The 19,599-nt window shown below is 51.7% G+C and overlaps 2 protein-coding genes across 5 annotated transcripts in view; one reads left to right on the top strand and one right to left on the bottom strand.

The window, feature by feature from the left end:
• KIRREL3 (kirre like nephrin family adhesion molecule 3) overlaps nt 1–19,599 on the bottom strand; it is an 800,965-nt gene that overhangs the window by 189,526 nt on the left and 591,840 nt on the right. The window lies entirely within an intron of this gene.
• Nucleotides 1,534–16,200, top strand: LOC138651555 (trichohyalin-like). The gene is made up of 4 exons (XM_069741848.1): nt 1,534–1,615; nt 12,022–13,003; nt 13,078–14,410; nt 14,461–16,200. The coding sequence occupies exons 1-4, from the start codon at nt 1,534–1,536 to the stop codon at nt 16,198–16,200; spliced, it is 4,137 nt and encodes a 1,378-aa protein (XP_069597949.1).

Raw genomic sequence — 19,599 nt, forward strand, 5'->3', positions numbered from 1 at the left:
CGCAGGTCACCTCCAGGGGTGGTATACGGTATATACTGCTGTAGATACATAACCGGGGGCCAGACACCAGGCAATATGGCCGCAGGTCACCTCCAGGGGTGGTATACGGTATATACTGCTGTAGATACATAACCGGGGCCAGACACCAGGCAATATGGCCGCAGGTCACCTCCAGAGGTGGTATACGGTATATACTGCTGTAGATATATAACCGGGGCCTGACATCGGACAATTTGGCCGCAGGTCACCTCCAGAGGTGGTATACGGTATATACTGCTGTAGATATATAACCGGGGCCTGACATCGGACAATTTGGCCTCAGGTCACCTCCAGAGGTGGTATACGGTATATACTGCTGTAGATATATAACCGGGGCCTGACATTGGACAATTTGGCCGCAGGTCACCTCCAGGGGTGGTATACGGTATATACTGCTGTAGATATACAACCGGGGCCAGACACCAGATAATATGGCTGCAGGTCACCTCCAGGGGCAGTATACGGTATATACTGCTGTAGATATATAACCGGGCCTGACATCGAACAATATGGCCGCAGGTAACCTCCAGGGGCGGTATACGGCATATATTGTGGGGTACACGTAAAGGGGATGGGAGAACTACAATACCCAGATAGATTAGCGAAATTAGGATTATTTAGTCTAGAAAAAAGACGACTGAGGGGCGATCTAATAACCATGTATAAGTATATAAGGGGACAATACAAATATCTCGCTGAGGATCTGTTTATACCAAGGAAGGTGACGGGCACAAGGGGGCATTCTTTGCGTCTGGAGGAGAGAAGGTTTTTCCACCAACATAGAAGAGGATTCTTTACTGTTAGGGCAGTGAGAATCTGGAATTGCTTGCCTGAGGAGGTGGTGATGGCGAACTCAGTCGAGGGGTTCAAGAGAGGCCTGGATGTCTTCCTGGAGCAGAACAATATTGTATCATACAATTATTAGGTTCTGTAGAAGGACGTAGATCTGGGGATTTATTATGATGGAATATAGGCTGAACTGGATGGACAAATGTCTTTTTTCGGCCTTACTAACTATGTTACTATGTTACTATGTTACTATGTTACACGTACCCATCAATCTTGCTGCCATAATAGCCGCCATATTACGCATTTATTGGACACAATTCCTCACGATTCTTCTGATTTCTGCTCATTTTTTTAGTTTAATCCCAGCTAAGAGAACTAAAACCCCCATCATCCTTGATCCTACTACATAAAGCAAGGAGATGAGGCACATCACTCCCATCCTCCCGGTATTCATCGTCTTTCCATAGGAGGCTGGGTCTTTGATGCTTCTTTACGCGGAGCCGTATGACGCCGTGCGGAGCGGGGATCACTTTGCCGCTGAGGTCATTATCTCCGCGCACAGAACGCGCCATCACGCCCTTTCCTCCCACGGTCAATATTTTGCGGTCTTTCCGTATCGCAGCCGCTATGTTCTGAGTGACGATTAAAGCCATTTATCAAAACCAGTGAAGCAGGAGATGGCGGGAAATAGCCGAGGCGCAGATAATGTCATCAGATCTGCATCTGATGAGAACGTGCCTACTGCGGGGACAAGATGAGCCGGTCACTCAGCTCCTGCCGGAGGCAGGTGATGTCTCCATGTCATCAGCTCCCGGAGGCTGTAAGGGATCAGGATGTGCAGTCACCAGGATCCGCCATAATAATCCTATAATGTCACCTCTGGATGCAGGATCCGCTGCAGGGTCCCCGGACTGTACAGTAATGGCCAGACACGTCACAGTTTCCCCAGGCTGTACAGTAATGGCCAGAGACGTCACAGGGTCCCCAGGCTGTACAGTAATGGCCAGAGACGTCACAGGGTCCTCGGACTGTACAGTAATGGCCGGACACCGCAGGGTCCTCGGACTGTACAGTAATGGCCGGACACCGCAGGGTCCCCGGACTGTACAGTAATGGCCGGACACTGCAGGGTCCCCGGACTGTACAGTAATGGCCGGACACCGAAGGGTCCTCGGACTGTACAATAATGGCCGGACACGTCACAGGGTCCCCGGACTGTACAGTAATGGCCAGACACTGCAGGGTCCCCGGACTGTACAGTAATGGCCAGACACGTCACAGGGTCCCCAGACTGTACAGTAATGGCCAGACACGTCACAGGGTCCCCGGACTGTACAGTAATGGCCGGACACTGCAGGGTCCCCGGACTGTACAGTAATGGCCAGACACGTCACAGGGTCCCCAGACTGTACAGTAATGGCCAGAGACGTCACAGGGTCCCCAGACTGTACAGTAATGGCCAGAGACGTCACAGGGTCCTCGGACTGTACAGTAATGGCCGGACACCGAAGGGTCCTCGGACTGTATAGTAATGGCCGGACACCGCAGGGTCCCCAGACTGTACAGTAATGGCCAGAGACGTCACAGGGTCCTCGGACTGTATAGTAATGGCCGGACACCGCAGGGTCCTCGGACTGTACAGTAATGGCCGGACACCGCAGGGTCCCCAGACTGTACAGTAATGGCCAGACACCGCAGGGTCCCCGGACTGTACAGTAATGGCCGGACACTGCAGGGTCCTCGGACTGTACAGTAATGGCCGGACACTGCAGGGTCCTCGGACTGTATAGTAATGGCCGGACACTGCAGGGTCCTCGGACTGTACAGTAATGGCCGGACACTGCAGGGTCCTCGGACTGTATAGTAATGGCCGGACACGTCACAGGGTCCCCAGACTGTACAGTAATAGCCAGAGACGTCACAGGGTTCTCGGACTGTACAGTAATGGCCGGACACCGCAGGGTCCTCGGACTGTACAGTAATGGCCGGACACGCCGCAGGGTCCCCGGACTGTACAGTAATGGCCAGACACAACGCCGGGTCCTCGGACTGTACAGTAATGGCCGGACACACCGCAGGGTCCTCGGACTGTACAATAATGGCCGGACACACCGCAGGTTCCTCGGAATGTACAGTAATGGCCAGACACACCGCAGGGTCCTCGGACTGTACAGTAAAGGCCGACACGCTGCAGGGTCCCCGGGCTGTACAGTAGTGGCCGGACACGTCGCAGGGTCCCCAGACTGTATAGTAATGGCCGGACACGCCGCAGGGTCCCCGGACTGTACAGTAATGGCCAGACACATCACAAGGTCCCCGGACTGTACAGTAATGGCCAGACACGCTGCAGGGTCCCCGAACTGTACAGTAGTGGCCGGACACGTCACAGGGTCCTAGGACTGTACATTAATGGCCAGACACATCACAAGGTCCCCGGACTGTACAGTAATGGCCGGACACACTGCAGGGTCCCAGAACTGTACAGTAGTGGCTAGACACGTCACAGGGTCCTAGGACTGCACAGTAATGGCCAGACACATCACAGGGTTCCCGGACTGCACAGTAATGGCCAGACACATCACTGGGTCCTAGGACTGTACAGTAATGACCGGACACGTCACAGGGTCCTAGGACTGCACAGTAATGGCCAGACAGATCACAGGGTCCCTGGACTGTACAGTAATGTCTGGACACATCGCAGGGTTCCCGGACTTTACAGTAATGGCCAGACACGTCACAGGGTCCTAGGACTGTACAGTAATGACCGGACACATCACAGGGTCCTAGGATTGTACAGTAATGGCCAGACACGCTGCAGGGTCCCCGGACTGTACAGTAATGGCCGGACACGTCGCAGGGTTCCCGGACTGTACAGTAATGGCTGGACACGTCACAGGGTCCCCAGACTGTACAGTAATGGCTGGACACGTCACAGGGTCCCCGACTTGTACAGTAATGGCCGGACACGTCACGAGGTCCCCGGACTGTACAGTAATGGCTGGACACGTCACAGGGTCACCGGACTGTACAGTAATGGCCAGACACGCTGCAGGGTCCCCGAACTGTACAGTAGTGGCCGGACACGTCACAGGGTCCTAGGACTGTACAGTAATGGCCAGACATCACAGGGTTCCCGGACTGCACAGTAATGGCCGGACACGCTGCAGGGTCCCCGAACTGTACAGTAGTGGCTAGACACGTCACAGGATCCTAGGACTGCACAGTAATGGCCAGACATCACAGGGTTCCCGGACTGCACAGTAATGGCCAGACACGCTGCAGGGTCCCCGGACTGTACAGTAATGGCCGGACACGTCACAGGGTCCCCGGATTGTACAGTAATGGCTGGACACGTCACAGGGTCCCCGACTGTACAGTAATGGCGGGACACGTCACAGGGTCCCCGACTGTACAGTAATGGCTGGACACGTCGGGCGTGAAATTTATACTGTATATTTTTCTGATTGTGATGGAAAAAGCAATGCAATCATGGAGTCTGTAGAAGTTTCCGGCGTTCGGCAGACTCTGCATATGATACTGAGCTTCTGTGTCGGGGTCTAATTGGGCCGAGGGTTGGTGCGGTACAGAATGACCCGTGTGAACCGAATCATTACCGGTCGTCTCTCTCCCGCTTTCCTCAGTTTTGGCCGCCTTTATAATAACGAAGCTCCTCAATGAGCACCGTCTCCTGCTCGTTCCATTAATCTTGACCTCCGGGTTTTTGATTTCTTCTATTGCACCAAATATGAGCAGTGATATATTGTTAATAATCAAAACTCAGACTGAACTGGCGGCTCAGGCTGGTCCCCAAGAATTCCTGTCATCCCTGTACCACAGCCCGGTGGCACCCGCCTCACACATGCGCTTCGCCCCACGAAAAACTGACACGATCTGTCCGCATCCTGACAAGCAGTGAAATGGCTTCTGAGCACAAAGTTATCAGGTGCAGCTGTAAGTGAGCTACGGGGTCCAGCATGTGCAGAAATCCCCTAAAGTAATAAAAACATTGCTGAATGTAGAATTTTCACTTTCAGCACTTAAGACAAGAGACCCCCTGTAATTCAGGGGACTTCGGGGGAGCAGCATCAGCTTTGTAAAGTTTCCAGTAATGGATCAGACTAATCTGTCGCTGCTGTGCGTCTCCGCCGGATCACATACAGATGTAGGAGAGAACGTTGCACTAATAAGGCACCAATGATACAGAACGCCGAGGACGCACAATAGGATCCGACTTTAATGAGCACAATTGGCGCATTAAACTTTCCATTGACTGCAGCTCTCCGGGGCGCTCCGTGATCAAAGCATGGAGGCGAAGATTAAGAGATCTCATGTTTATGGAGTCATTTATAATAATGACAATGATGGAATTTTACAAGGAAGACAGAGGGGTTGGAGGGGGCACAGAGGTCCACCTTAAAGTGAAGCTGTGCACCCCATAAGGACTGGAAGTAGAGGATCGGGGCCCACTCAGAGCGATGAATGACATTCTCCTTTAATTAAAGGAATTGATCAGTTTGAAATAAATAAATGATAATCACTCTGTAATAAAAAAAAAATCTGAAGCTGTAGAATAAGTGTATTTAATCTTAAGGATCACTGCTTGGTGTCAATGAGTGACAAGGTTCTCGTTTACCGCTATAGTAACATAGTAACATAGTTAGTAAGGCCGAAAAAAGACATTTGTCCATCCAGTTCAGCCTATATTCCATCATAATAAATCCCCAGATCTACGTCCTTCTACAGAACCTAATTGTATGATACAATATTGTTCTGCTCCAGGAAGACATCCAGCTATGACCTTGTCCCGTTTATAAACCTGCTCTGGGCTGGTTACATTGTCCCTGGATACAGTAAGCTCAATGGATACCACAACCCCTGGCAAAAATTATGGAATCACCGGCCTTGGAGGATGTTCATTCAGGTGTTTAATTTTGTAGAAAAAAAGATCACAGACATGGCACAAAACTAAAGTCATATCAAATGGCAACTTTCTGGCTTTAAGAAGCACTAAAAAAAAAATCAAGAAAAAAAATGTGGCAGTCAGTAATGGTTACTTTTTTAACCAAGCATAAGGGAGAAATTATGGAATCACCCTGTAAGTTTTCATACCCAAAACTAACACCTGCATCAAATTAGATCTCCTCGTTAGTCTGCATCTTAAAAGGAGTGATCACACCTTGGAGAGCTGTTGCACCAAGTGGACTGACATGAATCATGGCTCCAACAGGAGAGAGGTCAATTGAAACAAAGGAGAGGATTATCATGCAATGTTGTAAAAAATGTTGGTTGTTCACAGTCAGCTGTGTCAAAATCTGGACCAAATACAAACAACATGGGAAGGTTGCTAAAGGCAAATAAACTGGTAGACCAAGGAAGAAATCAAAGCGTCAAGACCGGAAACTTCAAGCAATATGTCTCCAAAACAAGAAATGCACAACAAAACAAATGAGGAACGAATGGGTGGAAACTGGAGTCAACGTCTGCAAACAAACTGTAATAAACCACCTAAAGGAAATGGGATTTACATACAGAAAAGCTAAATGAAAGCCATCATTAACACCTAAACAGAAAAAACAAGGTTACAATGGGCTGAGGAAAAGCAATCGTGGACTATGGATGACTGGATGAAAGTCATATTCAGTGATGAATCACGAATCAGCATTGGGCAAGGTGATGATGCTGGAACATTAGTGCCGTTCCAATGAGATTTATAAAGATGACTGTCTGAAGAGAACATGCAAATTTCCATAGTCATTGATGATATGGGGCTGCATGTCAGGTAAAGGCACTGGGGAGATGGCTGTCATTACATCTTCAATAAATGCACAAGTTTATGTTGATAATTTGGACACTTTTCTTATCCCACCAATTGAAAGGATGTTTGGGGATGATGAAATCATTTGTCAATATGATAATGCATCCTGCCATAGAGCAAAAGCTGTGAAAACATTCCTTGAAAAAAGCCACATAAGGTCAATGTCATGGCCTGCAAATAGTCCGGATCTCAATCCAATTGAAACTCTTTGGTGGAAGTTGAAGAAAATGGTCCACGACAAGAATCCAACCTGCAAAACTGATCTGGCCACAGCAATCAGGGGAAGTTGGAGGCAGATTGATGAAGAGTCCTGTGTGACAATCATTAAGTCCAGGCCTCAGAGACTGCAAGCTGTTAGAAAAGCCAGAGGTGGTGCAACAAAATACTGGTGATGTGTACTAGTGATGTGTTAGAGGTTTTTTTTTGATTGTTTTTCATGATTCCATAATTTGTTCCTCAAAATTGAGTGATTCCATAATTTTCTCCCTATGCTTGGTTAAAAAAAGTAACCATTACTGACTCCCACATTTTTTGTTCTTGATTTCTTTTAGTGCTTCTTAAAGCCAGAAAGTTGCCATTTGATATGACTTTAGTTTTGTGCCATGTCTGTGATCTGCTTTTTTCAACAAAATTAAACAACTGAATGAACATCCTCCAAGGCCGGTGATTACATAAATTTTGGCAGGGGTTGTATTCTCCAAGCTGGTCAGAACCCAGTACAGCATATGCTAGAACACTGCTGCTTATCACTGGATATAAGAAATATTCACTGCACGTTACCGCTCATCGATGCATAGACTGTAACCTTGCACTGCATAGAAGTCACTGTATGGAAAAGAATCTAAAGAACCAGAATCCTCCCATCACAAGATAATAATTCTGATTGACAGGTTGCACTGCACGGATGCACAGCAGAATGAGCTGTCAATCAATGTGTCGGAGCGTGCTGATAGCCCCAGCCCCACACATTATGGACTATGCAGTACCAACACAGTATGATGTCCTCACAGCTCTACACACAGTATGATGTTCTCACAGCTCCATACACAGTATGATGTCCCCACAGCTCTACACACAGTATGATGTCCCCACAGCTCCACAAACCGTATGATGTCCCCACAGCTCCACACACAGTATGATGTCCTCACAGCTCAATACACAGTATGATGTCTCCACAGCTCCACACACAGTATGATGTCCTCACAGCTCGACACACAGTATGATGTCCTCACAGCTCCACACACAGTATGATGTCTCCACAGCTCCACACACAGTATGATGTCTCCACAGCTCCACACACAGTATGATGTCTCCACAGCTCCACACACAGTATGATGTCCTCACAGCTCGACACACAGTATGATGTCCTCACAGCTCCACACACAGTATGATGTCTCCACAGCTCCACACACAGTATGATGTCTCCACAGCTCCACACACAGTATGATGTCCTCACAGCTCGACACACAGTATGATGTCCTCACAGCTCCACACACAGTATGATGTCTCCACAGCTCCACACACAGTATGATGTCTCCACAGCTCCACACACAGTATGATGTCTCCACAGCTCCACACACAGTATGATGTCCTCACAGCTCTACACACAGTATGATGTCCTCACAGCTCTGCACAAAGTATGATGTTCTCACAGCTCCATACACAGTATGATGTCCCCACAGCTCCACAAACCGTATGATGTCCCCACAGCTCCACACACAGTATGATGTCCTCACAGCATGATGTCTCCACAGCTCCACACACAGTATGATGTCCTCACAGCTCGACACACAGTATGATGTCCTCACAGCTTCACACACAGTATGATGTCCTCACAGCTCCGCACACAGTATGATGTCTCCACAGCTCCACACACAGTATGATGTCCTCACAGCTCCACACACAGTATGCTGTCCTCACAGCTCCACACACAGTATGATGTCCCCACAGCTCCACACACAGTATGATGTCCTCACAGCTCCACACACAGTATGATGTCCTCACAGCTCCACACACAGTATGATGTCCTCACAGCTCCGCACACAGTATGATGTCCTCACGGCTCCGCACACAATATGATGTCCGCAGCTCCGCACACAGTGTGATGTCCCCACAGCTCAACACACAATATGATGTCCCCACAGCTCCACACCTAATATGCTGTCCTCACAACTCCACACACAGTATGATGTCTCCACACCACAGTATAATCTCCTCACAGCTTTACACACAGTATGATGTCCTCACAGCTCCGCACACAGTATGATGTCCTCACAGCTCCACCCACAGTATGATGTCCTCACAGCTCCACACACAGTATGATGTCCTCACAGCTCCGCACACAGTATGATGTCCTCACAGCTCTGCACACAATATGATGTTCTCACAGCGACGCACGAAGTATGATGTCCTCACAGCTCCACACAGTATGCTGTCCTCACAGCTCCACACACAGTATGATGTTCCCACAGCTCCAACCACAGTATGTCCCCACAGCTCAAACCACAGTATGATGTCCCCACAGCTCCAACCACAGTATGATGTCCCCACAGCTCCACACACAGTATGCTGTCCTCACAGCTCCACACACAGTATGATGTCCCCACAGCTCCACACACAGTATGCTGTCCTCACAGCTCCACACACAGTATGATGTCTCCACACACAATATGATGTCCTCACAGCTCCACACACAGTGTGATGTCCCCACAGCTCCACACACAGTATGATTTCTCCACAGCTCCACACACAGTATGATGTCCTCACAGCTCGACACACAGTATGATGTCCTCACACACAGTATGATGTCCTCACACACAGTATCATGTCCTCACACACAGTATGATGTCCTCACACACAGTATGATGTCCTCACACACAGTATGATGTCCTCACACACAGTATGATGTCCTCACACACAGTATGATGTCCTCACACACAGTATGATGTCCTCACACACAGTATGATGTCCTCACACACAGTATGATATCCTCACAGCTCTGCACACAATATGTCCTCACAGCTCCGCACACAGTATGATGTCCTCACACACAGTATGATGTCCTCACACACAGTATGATGTCCTCACACACAGTATGATGTCCTCACACACAGTATGATGTCCTCACACACAGTATGATGTCCTCACACACAGTATGATGTCCTCACAGCTCTGCACACAGTATGATGTCCTCACACACAGTATGATGTCCTCACACACAGTATGATGTCCTCACACACAGTATGATGTCCTCACACACAGTATGATGTCCTCACACACAGTATGATGTCCTCACACACAGTATGATGTCCTCACACACAGTATGATGTCCTCACACACAGTATGATGTCCTCACACACAGTATGATGTCCTCACACACAGTATGATGTCCTCACACACAGTATGATGTCCTCACACACAGTATGATGTCCTCACACACAGTATGATGTCCTCACACACAGTATCATGTCCTCACACACAGTATGATGTCCTCACACACAGTATGATGTCCTCACACACAGTATGATGTCCTCACACACAGTATGATGTCCTCACACACAGTATGATGTCCTCACACACAGTATGATGTCCTCACACACAGTATGATGTCCTCACACACAGTATGATATCCTCACAGCTCTGCACACAATATGTCCTCACAGCTCCGCACACAGTATGATGTCCTCACACACAGTATGATGTCCTCACACACAGTATGATGTCCTCACACACAGTATGATGTCCTCACACACAGTATGATGTCCTCACACACAGTATGATGTCCTCACAGCTCTGCACACAGTATGATGTCCTCACACACAGTATGATGTCCTCACACACAGTATGATGTCCTCACACACAGTATGATGTCCTCACACACAGTATGATGTCCTCACACACAGTATGATGTCCTCACACACAGTATGATGTCCTCACACACAGTATGATGTCCTCACACACAGTATGATGTCCCACAGTTCCACACACACATTATAGATTACACAGCTCCCACACAGTATGATGTCCCCAAAGATTTGCATACACATTATGATGGAACTACAATTGTCCCCAAGTACTGAAAATTAAAAAAAAAAAAATCCTACTCATTTTGCCCCATTCCCCAGTTGCGATACTCTGGTCTATGCGGCGTTTGCACTGAAGCTCAGCACAGCGGGCCCAATAAATGATGTGATCACGGTTGCAGTGTGGAGACTAAATGGTGGAAAAGGGAGCAAATCGCATCTTGTACCTCCATTCTATTCCCACACCAAGAATGCAGATAGAAGTAAAATTGAGACATGGTATGAGGGGGCAACTGTATGGTGTAGTGTGCCACTGTTTCCAGCCTTTTGGCCAGACAGGCCTAGCTGAAGGGCCGGATAAGGCCTCGAGCCTCACTTTGTCCAAGTCTAAACCACAGGATTGGTGATGCCTTGCAGAAATGTCATGTGCATGCACATTGCTTTTCTATTCATTCTCTATGGGACAAGTGAAGATCACACTCAGAGACCTTTTGTCAGGATCAGTGGGGGTCCCAAACAAAGACCTCCAACAAAGGATCACCTGGACTTTGGACATAACATTAAATGTTGGAGATAAATGAAATGATTATTCTTCAGATGATTTTTTTTTTACATGACAAAAACCTGAGATTTTACTATGGGTGTGTAGACTTTTTATATCCACATGCACCACTGATTAATGAGATTTCAGGCTTCCGCTGTGGATTGCGCCGTGATCTACATTAATACATAGATCATCTCTCATTAGTGACAAGGAAATGAATTCATTCTATGATGACCGACAATGGCACAGCGGATCAACACTGCTCAAGATCTCTACACTAATTAAATCCATTATGTCCTATAGTTCTCCAGTCACATCCAAAGCAGCATTCAAGGTTCTGCTGATTTCGGCTGCTTTGAAACTGCAGACTGTCATACAAAAGTAGGAGCTGCAAAGTGCTGGGGAAGTTTCTACCTTAAATTTCCTTCCTGAATGTTTCTGCTCTATTTTTTTCATAAATGCACCTCTTTCTGAAAATTAAGCGACTAATAAAACTTGTAAACCGCAGATTCCGGCTTCCGCTCCGTCACGACCTTGTAATCTTGCACTTGACCTCTAAACCATACATTGTGTCAAGCACTAATTAACCCTTTATCTGACAGTTGTCTGCTGCCATGTGTCATACTTGTCTTCTGACCCACTTAGTGACCTCATACTACAACCCCCAGCATCCCACCCATGACAGTAGTGCGCCATCCAGCCTCCATCCAGGGTGATGAATGTCCCGTCAGACCGCAGTGTAAAACGTCCTTCTTGTCTATGAGCCCAGTTCTCATTTAAGGGATTATGATGAATTTGCTTCTCCTTCCTAGGTGACGATTTCAGGATTTCGTCTTCTATATTTAGGGTCAATCAATTCCAAAAACTGGTCAAATGGAAAATGGTGAAGTACAAAAAAGATTTATGGCCATTTATGTACAGAATGAGAGGAGAAGCAGCGATTTACAGTCATTTCTTTCCTGCCAATTCTATAATTCGCCGTGAAACAAATGGAGGACGAGGACCGGCCTCTACAGGGCAATGGGGGAAAGCAGGAACGGACTGTTACGTTCCAACATGCCCAATCCTTCTGTTCTCGGGGAGGATAACCACGGCTGCCTGGATGAGCGCGGAGGCAGATCAAAGGGGCAGAGGAGCGCGGAGAGAGGACAGAGGAGCGCGGAGAGAGGAGCGCGGAGGGATGACAGAGGAGCACGGAGTTAGGACAGAGGAGCGCGGAGAGAGGACAGAGGAGCGCGGAGGGATGACAGAGGAGCGCGGAGAGAGGACAGAGGAGCGCAGAGAGAGGACAGAGGAGCGCAGAGAGAGGACAGAGGAGCACGGAGTTAGGACAGAGGAGCGCGGAGGGAGGAAAGAGGAGCACGGAGAGACGACAGAGGAGCGCGGAGAGACGACAGAGGAGCGCGGAGAGACGACAGAGGAGCGCGGAGAGACGACAGAGGAGCGCGGAGAGACGACAGAGGAGCGCGGAGAGACGACAGAGGAGCGCGGAGAGACAGAGGAGCGCGGAGAGACGACAGAGGAGCGCGGAGAGACAACAGAGGAGCGCGGAGAGACGACAGAGGAGCGCGGAGAGACGACAGAGGAGCGCGGAGAGACAGAGGAGCGCGGAGAGACGACAGAGGAGCGCGGAGAGACGACAGAGGAGCGCGGAGAGACGACAGAGGAGCGCGGAGAGACGACAGAGGAGCGCGGAGAGACGACAGAGGAGCGCGGAGAGACGACAGAGGAGCGCGGAGAGACGACAGAGGAGCGCGGAGAGACGACAGAGGAGCGCGGAGAGACGACAGGAGCGTGGAGGGATAACAGAGGAGCGCGGAGAGATGACAGAGGAGCGCTGAGAGATGACAGAGGAGCGCGGAGAGAAGACAGAGGAGCGCGGAGAGACGACAGAGGAGCGCGGAGAGACGACAGAGGAGCGCGGAGAGACGACAGGAGCGGGGAGGGATAACAGAGGAGCACCGAGAGATGACAGAGGAGCGCGGAGAGACGACAGAGGAGCGCGGAGAGACGACAGAGGAGCGCGGAGAGACGACAGAGGAGCGCGGAGAGACGACAGGAGCGTGGAGAGATAACAGAGGAGAGCCGATAGAGGACAGAGGAGCGCGGAGAGAGGACAGAGGAGCGCGGAGAGAGGACAGAGGAGCGCGGAGAGAGGACAGAGGAGCGCGGAGAGAGGACAGAGGAGCGCGGAGAGAGGACAGAGGAGCGCGGAGAGAGGACAGAGGAGCGCGGAGAGAGGACAGAGGAGCGCGGAGAGAAAACAGAGGAGCGCGGAGAGATGACAGAGGAGCGCTGAGACGACAGGAGCGTGGAGGGATGACAGAGGAGCGCGGAGAGATGACAGAGGAACGCGGAGAGATGACAGAGGAACGCGGAGAGATGACAGAGGAACGCGGAAGGATGACAGAGGAGCGCGGAGAGATGACAGAGGAGTGCGGAGAGAGGAAAGAGGAGCGCGAAGAGAGGACAGAGGAGCGCGGAAAGAGGACAGAGGAGCGCAGAGAGGAAAGAGGACAGAGGAGCGCGGAGAGAGGAAAGAGGACAGAGGAGCGCAGAGAGAGGACAGAGGAGCACGGAGAGAGGAAAGAGGACAGAGGAGCGCAGAGAGAGGACAGAGGAGCACGGAGAGAGGATAGAGGAGCGTGGAGAGAGGAAAGAGGAGCGCAGAGAGAGGACAGAGGAGCGTGGAGAGAGGAAAGAGGACATAGGAGCATGGAGAGAGGAAAGAGGAGCGCGGAGAGAGGAACGAGGACAGAGGAGCACGGAGAGAGGACAGAGGAGCACGGAGAGCGGAAAGAGGAGCGCAGAGAGAACAGAGGAGCGCGGAGAGAGGAAAGAGGACAGAGGAGCGCGGAGAGAGGAAAGAGGACAGAGGAACGCGGAGAGAGGAAAGAGGACAGAGGAGCACGGAGAGAGGAACAAGGACAGAGGAGCACGGAGAGAGGACAGAGAAGTGCAAAGAGAGGAAAGAGGACAGAGGAGCGCGGAGAGTGGACAGAGGAGTGCGGAGAGAGGACAGAGGAGCGCGGAGAGAGGAAAAAGGACAGAGGAGCGCGGAGAGAGGAAAAAGGACAGAGGAGCGCGGAGAGAGGAAAGAGGACAGAGGAGCGCAGAGAGAAAACAGAGGAGCACGGAGAGAGGAAAGAGGACAGAGGAGCGCAGAGAGAGGACAGAGGAGCACGGAGAGAGGACAGAGAAGTGCAAAGAGAGGAAAGAGGACAGAGGAGCGCGGAGAGTGGACAGAGGAGTGCGGAGAGAGGACAGAGGAGCGCGGAGAGAGGAAAAAGGACAGAGGAGCGCGGAGAGAGGAAAGAGGACAGAGGAGCGCAGAGAGAGGACAGAGGAGCACGGAGAGAGGAAAGAGGACAGAGGAGCGCAGAGAGAGGACAGAGGAGTGCGGAGAGAGGACAGAGGAGCGTGGAGAGAGGAAAGAGGACATAGGAGCATGGAGAGAGGAAAGAGGAGCGCGGAGAGAGGAACGAGGACAGAGGAGCACGGAGAGAGGACAGAGGAGCACGGAGAGCGGAAAGAGGAGCGCAGAGAGAACAGAGGAGCGCCGAGAGATGACAGAGGAGCGCGGAGAGACGACAGAGGAGCGCGGAGAGACGACAGAGGAGCGCGGAGAGACGACAGAGGAGCGCGGAGAGACGACAGGAGCGTGGAGAGATAACAGAGGAGAGCCGATAGAGGACAGAGGAGCGCGGAGAGAGGACAGAGGAGCGCGGAGAGAGGACAGAGGAGCGCGGAGAGAGGACAGAGGAGCGCGGAGAGAGGACAGAGGAGCGCGGAGAGAGGACAGAGGAGCGCGGAGAGAGGACAGAGGAGCGCGGAGAGAAAACAGAGGAGCGCGGAGAGATGACAGAGGAGCGCTGAGACGACAGGAGCGTGGAGGGATGACAGAGGAGCGCGGAGAGATGACAGAGGAACGCGGAGAGATGACAGAGGAACGCGGAGAGATGACAGAGGAACGCGGAAGGATGACAGAGGAGCGCGGAGAGATGACAGAGGAGTGCGGAGAGAGGAAAGAGGAGCGCGAAGAGAGGACAGAGGAGCGCGGAAAGAGGACAGAGGAGCGCAGAGAGGAAAGAGGACAGAGGAGCGCGGAGAGAGGAAAGAGGACAGAGGAGCGCAGAGAGAGGACAGAGGAGCACGGAGAGAGGAAAGAGGACAGAGGAGCGCAGAGAGAGGACAGAGGAGCACGGAGAGAGGATAGAGGAGCGTGGAGAGAGGAAAGAGGAGCGCAGAGAGAGGACAGAGGAGCGTGGAGAGAGGAAAGAGGACATAGGAGCATGGAGAGAGGAAAGAGGAGCGCGGAGAGAGGAACGAGGACAGAGGAGCACGGAGAGAGGACAGAGGAGCACGGAGAGCGGAAAGAGGAGCGCAGAGAGAACAGAGGAGCGCGGAGAGAGGAAAGAGGACAGAGGAGCGCGGAGAGAGGAAAGAGGACAGAGGAACGCGGAGAGAGGAAAGAGGACAGAGGAGCACGGAGAGAGGAACAAGGACAGAGGAGCACGGAGAGAGGACAGAGAAGTGCAAAGAGAGGAAAGAGGACAGAGGAGCGCGGAGAGTGGACAGAGGAGTGCGGAGAGAGGACAGAGGAGCGCGGAGAGAGGAAAAAGGACAGAGGAGCGCGGAGAGAGGAAAAAGGACAGAGGAGCGCGGAGAGAGGAAAGAGGACAGAGGAGCGCAGAGAGAAGACAGAGGAGCACGGAGAGAGGAAAGAGGACAGAGGAGCGCAGAGAGAGGACAGAGGAGCACGGAGAGAGGACAGAGAAGTGCAAAGAGAGGAAAGAGGACAGAGGAGCGCGGAGAGTGGACAGAGGAGTGCGGAGAGAGGACAGAGGAGCGCGGAGAGAGGAAAAAGGACAGAGGAGCGCGGAGAGAGGAAAGAGGACAGAGGAGCGCAGAGAGAGGACAGAGGAGCACGGAGAGAGGAAAGAGGACAGAGGAGCGCAGAGAGAGGACAGAGGAGCACGGAGAGAGGATAGAGGAGCGTGGAGAGAGGAAAGAGGAGCGCAGAGAGAGGACAGAGGAGCGTGGAGAGAGGAAAGAGGACATAGGAGCATGGAGAGAGGAAAGAGGAGCGCGGAGAGAGGAACGAGGACAGAGGAGCACGGAGAGAGGACAGAGGAGCACGGAGAGCGGAAAGAGGAGCGCAGAGAGAACAGAGGAGCGCGGAGAGAGGAAAGAGGACAGAAGAGCGCGGAGAGAGGAAAGAGGACAGAGGAACGCGGAGAGAGGAAAGAGGACAGAGGAGCGCGGAGAGAGGAACAAGGACAGAGGAGCACGGAGAGAGGACAGAGAAGTGCAAAGAGAGGAAAGAGGACAGAGGAGCGCGGAGAGTGGACAGAGGAGTGCGGAGAGAGGACAGAGGAGCGCGGAGAGAGGAAAAAGGACAGAGGAGCGCGGAGAGAGGAAAAAGGAAAGAGGAGCGCGGAGAGAGGAAAGAGGACAGAGGAGCGCGGAGAGAGGAAAGAGGACAGAGGAGCGGAGGGACGACAGAGGAGCGCGGAGAGAGGAAAGAGGACAGAGGAGAGCAGAGAGAGGACAGAGGAGAGTGGAGAGAGGAGAGATGAGTGCGGAGAAAATACAAAGTAGCGTGGAGGGACAACAGAGGAGTGTGGAGAAGAAAGAAGGACAGATGAGTGTGAAGGGGAAGGAGAGAGGAGTGTGGAGGGAGCACAGAGCAGTGTGGAGGAGAAAGAATGATAAAGGAGTGTGGGGCATAAAGAAGGACAGATGAGTGGTGAGGAAGCACAGAAGCGTGTGGAGGGAGAACAGAGGGGTGTAAAGGGAGGACAGAGGAGAAGGAAGGACAGGAGTGTGGATGGAGGACAGAGGAGTGTGTGGGGGAATGTGGAGGAGAAAGAAGGTGTGGAGGAGGAGTCTGGAGGGAGGACAGAGGAGAGAGCACAAAGTAGTGTTCCTGTGGAGGAGGGAATATAGAAGAGTGTGGAAAAGGAGGAAAGAGGAGTGTGCAAGAGGAGGGAGGACAGAGGTGTGTACAAGAGGAGGGAGGACAGAGGAATGTGCAAGAGGAGGGAGGATAGAGGAGTGTTGAGGAGAAAGAAGGACAAAGGAGTGGGGAGGAGGAGGGAGGACAGGGAATGGTGCAAGAGAAGGGAGGACAGGCATGTGCAAGAGGAGGGAGGACAGAGGCATGTGCAAGAGGAGGGAGGACAGAGGCATGTGCAAGAGGAGGGAGCACAAAGGCGTGTGCAAGAGGAGGGAGGACAGAGACGTGTGCAAGAGGAGGGAGGACAGAGGCGTGTGCAAGAGGAGGGAGGACAGAGGCGTGTGCAAGAGGAGGGAGGACAGAGGCGTGTGCAAGAGGAGGGAGGACAGAGGCGTGTGCAAGAGGAGGGAGGACAGAGGCTTGTGCAAGAGGAGGGAGGACAGAGGCTTGTGCAAGAGGAGGGAGGACAGAGGCATGTGTAGGCAAAAGAACAGAGGAGTACGAGGAGAACATGGGAGTATGGAGGAGGACAGAGGAGTCTGGAGGAAGAGGGAGGCTTGAGGAGTCTAGAAGGAGGGAAGGCAAGGAAATCTGGAGGAAGAGGAGGATGAGCAGTGTGGAGCGGGAGGGAGGGCTGAGGAGTCAGGAGGATGGAAAATAGAGGAGTCTAGAGGACCACTGAGTCTAGAGGAAGGGATCAGAGGAGTTTGGAGGGGTGTCATAAATGTAATGGTAAAATAGGGACAATCTCTTAAACTATCTATTGAGAGGGGATGTCACCCTCATAGTAAGCATAAAAGCATGGCTTCATTATAAATTGTAAATTAAAAAAGAGCAAACACTCCGTTAGGTCCATAATAGTCAATGACCCCCTGCTGTGAACAGGTAATTGAAGTAGGTTGTCTGATGGAAAGAAGACATGGAATCTGTACATAGAGGAAACAATAGGCTGTTGTAACAACCGTGTCAGCATTACTGCATGGCCTCCCATCCCCCACCTGCCTTACACACCAACTTACTCACTACTCTGGGCCATGCTGCGAGTTCTGTCTCCTGCCAGCTCCATGCTGGGTGCCTCTTGTCTCCTGCCTGCTCTCTGCATACTTCCTAGCTGTGTGCATAGTTGCATATTGAGTCACTGTGCATCTTCCTAAGTTGTCCCCAGCCAATTGTCAAGAGGCCTCTGGTACTTAAGGCATCCCCGCCCATAGGAGGATGCCTGAGCAACTTTTTCCCTCAGTCAGTGTCTTGCTGCTGAGGTGCCAGGTTCTGTCTCATTTTTGCCTTCTCTGGGGGCTGCATTCCCAGACCTGTTACCGTGCGCTTTGTGTCCTAGGTTTCCGCCTCCTTGAGGACTGCATTCTCAGGCCTGTGTCCTTGTCCAGTATCTGTTCCCTTGTACGTCCTTGTCTGTACTGTCTCCTATTCCTGTACCTTATCCTGTACCTAACCTTGTCTGAACTCAGTCCTAACCTCAGTCTATTAGTCTCCTTGTCTTTGGCTTCCTTTCCCTGCTGTGAGTTTCCTCGTGTCCTCTCCATCTGCCCTGCTCTCGTCCCTTGCTCTGCGGTCCCGCTCTGCTTTCGCTCTACGGTCCCACTCTGCCCTGCTCAACTCCTTGCAGTTCTGCCCTGCATACACTCTTTGCGGTTCTGCCTTGCATACGCTCCTTGCAGTTGTGCCTTGCATACACTCCTTGCGGTTCTGCCTCGCATCCGCTCCTTGTGGTTCTGCCTTGCTCCGCTCCTTCTGGTTCTGCCTTGCTCTGCTTCTTGCGGGTTCTGCCTTGCTCTGCTTCTTGTGGTTCTGCCTTGCTCCGCTCCTTCTGGTTCTGCCTTGCTCCGCTCCTAGCGGTTCTGCCTTGCATCCGTTCCTTGAGGTTCAGCTCGCTCGCCTGCTGGTCAGGTCCCTACCTGTTCCCACATACCCTTCAGCCTGAACAGGTCCCTAACTGTTCCCATATACCCTCCAGTCTGAACAGGCCCCTACCTGTTTCCATATACCTACCTGTATTCCTGTCCCCACCAAGTCAGTACATATCCTGCCAGAATACCTGCCGTGCCTGTCTGTCCTGCCAGTGTCTCAGCCGTGTCTGCCAGTCAAGCCCGTTGACTGCTCCTGTCCTAGTATTCCGTCCCCTGGTGGGATCAGCAGTCACACCAGACACCACCCTGGAGTGGTACCTGGCAGCTACCTGCTGCACAAGCCTGACCTCACCATCAGAGGCTCCAGTGAACACCAAGGTAGCTACTTAGTCACGCCTCTTGCAGGGTAGTCTGGTTTGTGGCACAGTGGGACCACACCCCGCACGCTCGCGCCAACCAGTCTGGGTGCAAGCATAACAGTTGTGTGGTGATACTTTTTCTCTCCTGTGTAAATAACTCTTCCGGTCTTCAAAGCAAAACAGGTGGCTGGGATGGAGCAGATACCA

Source organism: Ranitomeya imitator, chromosome 10 (genome assembly GCF_032444005.1).
Source record: "Ranitomeya imitator isolate aRanImi1 chromosome 10, aRanImi1.pri, whole genome shotgun sequence".
Lineage (NCBI taxonomy): Eukaryota > Metazoa > Chordata > Amphibia > Anura > Dendrobatidae > Ranitomeya > Ranitomeya imitator.